This window comes from Camponotus floridanus, unplaced genomic scaffold (assembly GCF_003227725.1).
Source record: "Camponotus floridanus strain SB8 unplaced genomic scaffold, Cflo_v7.5 scaffold142, whole genome shotgun sequence".
In the NCBI taxonomy this organism is placed as follows: domain Eukaryota; kingdom Metazoa; phylum Arthropoda; class Insecta; order Hymenoptera; family Formicidae; genus Camponotus; species Camponotus floridanus.
This window is the reverse complement of record NW_020229262.1, coordinates 588414-598488: the sequence shown is the minus strand read 5'-3', so window position 1 is coordinate 598488 and position 10075 is coordinate 588414. Positions and strand designations below refer to the sequence as shown.

General features: G+C 27.1%; 1 protein-coding gene across 1 annotated transcript; it reads left to right on the top strand.

Annotated features, from left to right (window-relative positions):
* Positions 1 to 5531: 5531 nt before the first annotated feature.
* On the top strand, positions 5532 to 9176 carry LOC112637216. Its single transcript, XM_025406436.1, has 4 exons — positions 5532 to 5786; positions 7978 to 8220; positions 8302 to 8737; positions 9171 to 9176. Exons 1-4 carry the CDS (start codon positions 5629 to 5631, stop codon positions 9174 to 9176), a joined length of 843 nt encoding a protein of 280 aa, XP_025262221.1. The 5' UTR covers positions 5532 to 5628.
* The last annotated feature ends 899 nt before the right edge of the window (positions 9177 to 10075 follow it).

Here is a 10075-nt window from a genome sequence, read left to right as displayed (position 1 = left end):
TATTGCCTATTATATATAACAGCGTAGCTAGAAGACTTGGTGTATGTTGCTTTCTGAGTTATAAGGACAACTTTAGAATGGCAATCATATGGAAACTAAATTGGTTAGTAACAATTTAAGCTGCAGAGCTTTTCAACCTATCTGATATTTATATATATGTACATACATGTGCAAATAATTATTTTTAATATTTTTAGTTGTACAGAAGATTATCAGCCGATAGATTATTTTTATAAGGCGAAACCGGGCCGACGATATTCTTGGAGCATTGAAAGAATAATAGGTTGGAATACGTATCCACTTTGTCCGTTATATAACTTAGTAGTAAGCAACTTTTTACGTAGAGGTTTTTTTTACTAATCGTAGTAGGAGGTATTTTTAATGAAGATAATAATGAATTATATGTCTTGTAAATAATACGTTAATCAATGAATCAAAATATTCTATAAGCAGTAAATAAAATTTAATTTTCCTTTATTTTTTTTCTGTGATTGAAATATTGCTTATATATATCTATATATATATATATATATATATATATATATATATATATATATAAGCAATATTTCAATCACAGAAAAAAAATAAAGGAAAATTAAATTTTATTTGTGTTTTATATATATATATATATATATATATATATATATATATATATATATATATAAAGGAAAATTAAATTTTATTTGTGTTTTATATATATATATATATATATATATATATATATATATATAAGCAATATTTCAATCACAGAAAAAAAATAAAGGAAAATTAAATTTTATTTACTGCTTATAGAATATTTTGATTCATTGACTAACGTATTATTTACAAGACATATAATTCATTATTATCTTCATTAAAAATACCTAATATATGTATATATATATCATTTTTCAGCAAATACGAAATCTGTTATTTGATTTTTTTCAATTGATATATCCTTGCACTGATGTACGATTGTGGGAAGTATCTTACAAATGGAAAATGGAGTACATGTTTAATTTTATATCAAACAGCTTACGCAATAATATTAAAGATATAGATTATGAATACACATATATTACACGTTCAATAAAGGTAATGTATAACATATGTGCATAGCATGATTGTTCGCATAAAAACAAACAATTATTTCCTCTGACAAAATTGCGTCTCAACATTACTTTTTAAATGAGAGCAACTTTAATTCAACGAATAAACGCTTCGGATTATACACTTGAATCAGAGGCGGTATGATATATGTGATATATTTCAGCGTGTACGCTATTTTACTATTTCGCCAAAAGTTTTTCAAGAATTATGCATCCAAATATTATTTTCAATATAACCTATTTAATAAGAAAAGATTTTTTAAATTCACATCATCGAAGCAACGAATCTGAAAATAAATTAAGTATATTAAATAACACGCAAATAATTTTGATCCAAAATTATTGCTTTAAAATTCTAAATAGATTCTAATTTTCGACTCTCAAAAGAGCCGATTAAATGCTTTGGAGCATATTCATATTTACAGAACAAATATATGTATACAAATGGAAGGTTTGCATTTCGAATATATGCTTTCAAATCGTGTTGCATTGAAAGTAACAATATTAGAGATCATGCATAATTCTTGTAAACCTTTGGGAAATTAATAAAATAGTGTACAATATATCAAAATAGCTGAAATATATCGCATATGTCGTGCCGTTTCTGATTCAAGTGTAATTTGAAGCGTACATTCGTTATCTTAAAGTTGTTTTTATTTAAAAAGTAATGTTCAGACGCAATTTTAGAAAGAAAGAAGTTGTTTGTATTAATACAAACAATTATACTGCATTCCTCGTTCGCGAATTTTGGTACATTCTGTATGCAAATACATATACTGGGTGTTAAAAAAGTCTGAACACGGTCGAATATCTCGATAAGGAAAAGTTTTACTAGAAAGTATTTCAGACAAAAGTTGTATGGCTTCAAGGGAGACCTAATACGGTACCATTGGTTTGACCTTGAGAGTTATTTGAAGGTCACATGAAGGTCACCTTTAATTGCTCAAATAAAACTTACTCTTTCTCATTACATATTCTTGTAGCTTATCTCGACAGTTTTCCACAATACTATAATAAAGTATTTTTACATTGAGTACTTTTTGAGTTGTGAAACTTAAAATAATATCTTAATTTTACATAAACCATAAAATATTTAGTAAAATATACATTTTTAAATTATCTTACCTTAATACTTTTATGTACAAAATAAAGAGAGGAATTAATTGGTGTAAGGAAAACACACAGTTGTTTTTAAGAAAAAAATATGTAATTGTTAATTGCAAATTACTTTTACAAATATTTTTTCTTAAAAACAATTCTGTGTTTGCTTTACACCAATTGATTCCTCTTATTATTTTGTACATAAAAGTATTAAGGTAAGATAATCAAAAAATGAATATTTTACTAGATATTTTATGGTTTATGTAAAATTAAGATATTTTTTTAAGCCTTATAACTCGAAAAGTACACAATAAAAAAATACTTTATTATAGTAATTTGGAAAGCTCTCGAGATAAGCTACAAGAATATGCAATAAAAAATAGAGATTTTAAATTGAAAAATTCACTATGGCCTTGATATATCTTTAATAACGCCGCTCAAAGTCTAACTAATATTATTATCTTCTGTCCCTCTCAGAACAAAACAATATTTTTCTAAAAAATTTTCTTCTAAAATTTACAGATTTGGAGATATTTGAGTGGACGTATTAAAATGGCCAACCCTGCATATATATATATATATATATATATATATATATATATATATATACACGGTATATACACATATGTATATGTATAAATATATGAGTTCAGATGTCAATATTCAGTGACAACCTCTATATTCTTTAAATAATTACAATAATTACTTTTGAAAACACTTTATAAGAGATATTGGTTAAATTTTATTATTATACACACAATTATTATGTTTATATAGGATGGATCTAACATCGTCATAAATGAGCAACCGAAAATAAGAAAAAATAATATTAAATTTATTATTGGTATGATCGTAAGGCACTCATCAACTTCATCTTGGGCTTCATGTAATTTAATTAATTATGATGGCGTGATAATTGGTTGGCATTACAAATGTGAAGCTGCATTTGTACATGAGAATTTGAATTCTTTAATTCCGCAACTGAGCGAATGCTATGAAAATCAGCACATTCTGCAAGTTTCATATCTACATTCATGTAGATTTGAAACTTGCGAATCAGACAAGTCGATATATATCCGTCAACCGCACTATATAATTCTTACAAATGATAATAAGATATGTTATGTACCACAAGGTATATATGAAATATTAGTAGCATTCTCTTTTATAAATTATATATATTTTATATGATTTTTCATCTTTCTAACATACGCAATATAATTAAATATATTTCTTTTCATTTTAGGTAAGGTATCAAAATGTCCACCAAAGTGGATCAATAATGCAGAAATAGGGCGATATTTTACTAAATTTGAAGGCAATTATTACGTACCGAACGAAAACTTGGCAAGGAATTATCCTGCTGATATCGCTGTAATGCACAAAATATTTTCTAATCAATAGTGTGTATAATAATATCCATAATACACACACACACACACACACACACACACACACACACACACACACACACACACACGTATGTGTAAGGACACATTTTAACAAAACAAACTTTTTTATTAATGAATTAGCTTGAATTTCCACAACAGTTTCCATCAATTCCTAATTTCGATTCAATGATTCTCAATTTAGCGCTTGTTATGTGCAATGTGTTATACAATTTAAGAATATAAACAAGAATATAAACTTTATCAATTTCATATTATGTATTAAATAGACATATGCGTGTCTCCTACAGGGTATTCTGTACAAGCTATCAGAAAAAGATCGGGAAATATTTCGAGAAATGTAAACGTTGTAAAAAATATTTAATACAATAGAAAGGTTTAAGGTTAAAAATGGTTGTATGGTTTAAAAAAATCTGTTTAGCCTCAGTTTGATCTTGATGCCAAAGTCAAGACAAAATTATCATGCAATCAGAGAACCAGCGTGTGAATATTACTGCTAAGAGAAAACGCATTACTGCTAAGAGGAAAAAAATATACTTCAGATCTTACCTGATTAATACTAATCTTTTATATATATTTCGTGGTAAATATTGAAAACGAGGTAAGTTAAAAGTTCTGCGCCGCGTAACGGCAAACGAAGAAACATATACCACATACTATTGGCTATTTTAAATAATACGTTAATTGAAACAACAACATTCTTATTTAAATCAGTATTATTTAAAAAAAAACCGTTATTTGTCCGTTAAACAATATAAATTAATACAACAAAATTATAAAATTTTTATTCAAACAAATAATGTTTAGTATAAAATAATTTTTTCTTTAGCGAAAAAATATTAGTCAAACAAATAGATCCTACTACATGTAAAGAACGTTTTTCTCTGTGTATATAATTATTATATGTTAATGTATTTTTAATAAAAATTCGAAAAATATCCATTAAACTGTTTTATAAATATATATTTATAGTAATTTATTTCTACAAGCAATGAAAAACTATTTGGTTAAGATGTAAAAAAGTTATATTGGCATTTTTATCATACGGTAAAGATACTACTCAGAAAAGGAAATAATCGATATATCGCAAATTTTAAAATGCGTGTCGGTATAATTAGGGTCGCTGAAATAAATTGTAATTAAAACTTAAAAAAATAATATCTTTCTAAACCAATAAATGAGTACAAAGTATTTGTTTGTAAAAAAAATAAAATTTTCTCTCATCTATATTGAGGAGAAAAATTATACAAAGAATAATATAAGAAACGATACAACAAGATTGAATATAGATTTCAAAAGAAGTTTTATTATATTTATAAATTAAAATTGAAAATTTTTATCGTATAGTTTATACTGTGTAAAGCAGAGCTGCGAATATTGACATTATACATATTACATCGACGGTTCCTCGCAGTTTCTTGTATATTTCGCGATCATATATGATTCATTCGATTATCTAATTTTTCTTAAATTTTTAATTATAATAAATATAATATAATACTGTAACAAATATAAAAATAATAAAATTAAGAGCCAAAAAATGTCGATACGATTATAACTCTAATAAGAAAAATATAATCTCTCTCTTTCATTCTTGCTCAGCGCATATATATAAATAACGATGAAAAAGGCAAAAAATTTCTTTAAAATAACATTATAGAATAAGACCGTAAAATTATACATCTCCAAAAGAGAAAAAAGATTGTCCAGAAATTCTTTCCAAAAATTTGTCATACGTACCTGCTGCTATGGCCTAACTTTTTTGACCAATCAGGACGGAGATATCCCTCTTGTTCTGATTAGTAAAGCAAATGCTGCGAATCATTTCTAAAGAAAAGGCATCTTTAGTCTGAACCTGAACGTGCAACATTCAACGAAGTGCATGCGACGTAAACGTGTTACAAGTAGGAGTAAAATTTGTGCGCACATATTCGTATATATATCGTATATAAGTATATAAACGAAATTAATGGTGCGAAAATAAATAATATCGGTTGCGAGCTATTTTGTGAACTATTGAATTTTTTACGATGCTTACGGTAACTCATTTGCCAGATGAAATAATTGCTACAATTTTGGAAAATAAGAACATTAGCATGGAGGATATCATGAATCTTAAATCCACGTGTAAGAGATTGCAGCATATAACATTTAGCACCAAATTTTGGGAAAAGAAATTTTTGCAGAGGTATGATTTTAAATATTTTTTTATTAATTTTTTTATGTGTTTATTTCATATTTGGACGATTTTCGCTCAACGAACTTTCGTGAAAGTGATAATAAAAAAGTAAAGTTAAAGTTATTATATTGTTATCTTATTAATTTATATTGCTTTTTCTACTATATTGAGTTTCTAATGTTACAATTCAAGTCGATCGTAATAAAGGATCTAAATTTAGTAAAGCCAAAATTTTACGTCTAGAGCCTCTACAAGTCGTAAAAAATTCTATTAATCATTTCCAAGTAGCTCTATCGATAAAGATAGTTTACTATTATTCGAAATATATGACTTATTGTTATCATAGATTAATTTCATTATTAATTTCATCGTTTCCTTGCATAGACTTTATTATTAAATTGTAATCATATTCTCTTCTCTTATTATCGTTTTCGGTTATAGCACGCTAAAAATATATTTTGACTTGTATTATTTTAAATCATTAAAAATATATGTTTAAAAATACAGTTTTTTATGTGTTTAGTAATTTTTTTAAATATTTTAAAATTATCTTATTATGTAACTAAAAAGAACTTTATTTTATAACATAAAACATATATGTAACGAATTTAAATAAAAGTACTGTCACAATTTTTCATATTTTAATATTAAAATTTAACGTGATTACTCAATGTTTGTCTATATCAATATTTATAAAGGTATTTGTTTTACATTCTTTTATTTCAAGCACTTCTTTTATATTTTAATATTTATTTATATAATATTGTAATTAATTTTCATAAATTGAATATTTTGGAGTGGAATTCATAATAAATCTCATAATATTTCCAGAATTTTATTTTTAAAATTTTTTATTTAAACTTTATGGTTTTGAGAATATTATAAAACCTAGCCATATGTAATCAATTTTATCTATTTGTAGATTGTAAAAATACAATACTGTGTTATTCTAAAATATTTTATCAATTTTTATTTTTACCTTAATGGCTTGCGTAGATCTAAATATCTCTATACAATTATTTTCCATTTGATTTCTCATTTAAACATGATATAAAATAAAATAAAATTAAATAATGCAAGATTTTATCTCAGCACGTGCATCTCGATATTACAAGGTGATAATTATACAGATATAAAGAGCCATTTTCGATTTCAATACTTTTCACATATGTTGTCAATACTCTGAGTAATGTTATAACGGTTTTAGCTCGCGCTAGTTGTTTATTAAGTTATCAACAAAAAGAGTTTAATAATTTTAGAACATAATTTTACGGCATACAACGGTTCTATAACGTAATTCAAACCGAATTGTAGCTTTTAATTAGAAATAAATTTGAATTGATTTTATACCTTCTTAAAATAGAATCTCCGTAAAGGAGGGAGAGGGCGGAACCCACTGTGTTCACGCATGTACTTTGCAAGACAAAACAAAATTACTCTTATTGTTAGCAAGGATTAAAATTATATATATGGTGCCAAAAAATCATTAAATTAAATATTATTAAATATATTTTCGATAAAAGTTGTAGGATTCAGAAGGGGACATTTGATAATCACCTTAAATGAACGTGACAAGATCATATTGAGCTCAATCTTGTTTCTTGAAAATCTTACAGGGGCCAAAAGCTCGCTAAATGACCTTGCTCTCTACTTTTTATTTCATATTCTTGTAGTTCATCTCGATAGCTTTCCTAAATATTATAATAAAGTATTATTAATTGTGTCTTTTCTTTACACTAATTGATTTCTCATATTATTTTGTGCATAAAGGTATTGAAGTGAGATTATTAAAAAATGAATAATTTACGAGATATTTTATGGTTTATATAAAATTAAGAAATTACAAGTCTCATAACTCAAAAAATATTTAACAAAAAATTTTTTATTATATTGTTTTGAAAAGAACTCTCTATATATGTGCAAAAATATGTAATAAAAAATATAAACTAATCTGATGTACTCCTCCAAACTTTACAACTTTTGTCTAAAATATTTTTTCATCCGATCACTTTCTGTAATGTAAATCGGGGTGCGAAATTAAAATACATCCTATATGTATGTATAATTAAAAAATATAATAAGTGTTTATTTTGAAATACAAAAATTGTCTACAATTATTGTTGATATTTATTGTAGATATTGTTAATTTATTGTTGATAATGTTTAATATATTTTCAAAAAACATTTTTTTCAATTTTAGATTTTCCTTGTCGAAAAGAATACATAATAAAAAGAGATTGAAGAAAAATGTTAACCATTTGGAAGCAAGTCTAAAATGTATCAAAGAACTACGGCATTATGTGTCACTAATGTCTTATAATAACATACAGGATACCAAAGAAATGGAATTGAATGGACTTCTGTGTTCCATAGCTCAACATTCTACAATTTATCGTTTTGTCTTACATGATATAAATAGAATTATTTCTGCACAATTATCATGGTAAAATTTAATAAATCAAATTTTTGGTAATATTATAAATTAATGTAAATATTACAATTAATATATAAATTTTATTTTCAGTCACAATTGCAATTGGACAGTTAAATATTATTTCCACCTAATTTATCATTGGTTAAAACAGTATCGGTTAGCGTACAAGCAAATCAAATTTATACACATGCCAAGGGAAACGCAACTTTTAGAAAAGCAAATTACTATTATTGCACAGTATTTTCAACCAAGTGTATCTTACTCAATCATTGATACGTGGCTAGATGATATTGTACAAGTAATATTATCTCGCCTTAAAAATAAATATCCTACACATTCTATATTCTCGACGTCTTCTGATCAATTTATTTCATGGAGAAATAACAATATCAACGATAACTTCTGGAATCAGATAGAAGCCCAAGAAATTATGTGTATTCTTCAAGAAATTATATTTTCTAAGTTTGGTGTTCATCAATTACAACAATTATTCTTAACATTAGAACTCGAGGAATATATGAATCATGTAAGTTATTTTTTTTTATATTATATTAAATTGTAATAATACTTTGTTTTGCACTTCACAAATTATATATCATATCTTGTAAATGTTAAATATAATTTTTCTTTAATAAAATTTGATGATATAGATTTTATTTTACGAAGAAAGTCTATTGCTTATTATATATAACAGCGTGGCTAGAAGACTTGGTATATGTTATTTTCTGAGGTATACAGACAACTTTAGAATGGTAAACATATGGAAGCTAAATTGGTTAGTAACAATTTTAGCTGCAGAGCTTTTCAACCTATCTATATATATATATATATATATATATATATATATATATATATATATATATACTAGGTGCGCAACTAAGTTTCCGGGTTTCACACATGATTGGCACCAACGACAGATGTAGTCGACATTACATGTCTGAAGTTGTTTATTTTTATAGCTCTGACATCTGTCAACAATTACCAGTCATAATACCAATACGTGTCGCAACGCAAAAATATTTTTTCTAACAATGGAGATGTCGAGTTTTGTGCCAAATAAACAGCATTTGCGGGAAGCTCTGCTTTTTTGCTTCAACTTGAAAAAAAATGCAGCTGAAGCACGTCGTTTGCTTGAAGAGACTTACGGCGAACATGCACCATCGAAAACAACTTGTGAAGATTGGTTTAAACGCTTCAGAAGTGGTGATTTTGACACTAAGGACAAGGAGCGCTCCGGAAGACCGAAAACAATTGAGGACGCCGATCTGCAAGCGTTATTGGATGAAGATGATACGCAAACACAAGATCAACTCGTGGAGGCATTAAACATGACTCGTCAAGGTGTTTGCATGCCATGGGAAAAATTCAAAAGGAAGGAAAATGGGTGCCGCATGAATTGACTGAGAGGCAGATGGAAAATCGAAAAGCCACTTCAGAAATTTTACTTTTGCGGTATGAAAGAAAGAGTTTCCTGCATCGAATTGTTACTAGCGATGAGAAGTGAGTGTATTTCGAGAATCCCAAACGCAAAAAATCGTGGCTTTCACTTGGCGAAGCATCAACATCGACGGCGCGGCCAAATCGCTTCGGAAAGAAGACGATGCTCTGCGTTTTGGTTGCGAGCTGTTGAAACTAGGCGAAACTGTTAACGGGGAACACTACCGACAACAACTAATCAATTTGAGTCATGTGTTGCTCGAAAAACAGCCAGAATGGGACACGAGACACGAACGAGTGATATTGCAGCACGACAACGCTCCGTGCCATCGCACTTCCATCGTCCAGGACACCATCAAAACGCTGAAATGGGATCTGCTACCACACCCGCTATATTCACTAGACATGGCCCCTTCTGATTATCACT

What these genes read in the sequence shown, in the direction of transcription:
- LOC112637216 (XM_025406436.1), top strand. Translation starts at nt 5,629, where the DNA reads ATGCTTACGGTAACTCATTTGCCAGATGAAATAATTGCTACAATTTTG. An exon ending in GAAAAGAAATTTTTGCAGAG is followed by an intron (nt 5,787 to 7,977) that starts GTATGATTTTAA and finishes TTTCAATTTTAG; the next exon opens with ATTTTCCTTGTCGAAAAGAA. An exon ending in ATTTCTGCACAATTATCATG is followed by an intron (nt 8,221 to 8,301) that starts GTAAAATTTAAT and finishes TTTTATTTTCAG; the next exon opens with TCACAATTGCAATTGGACAG.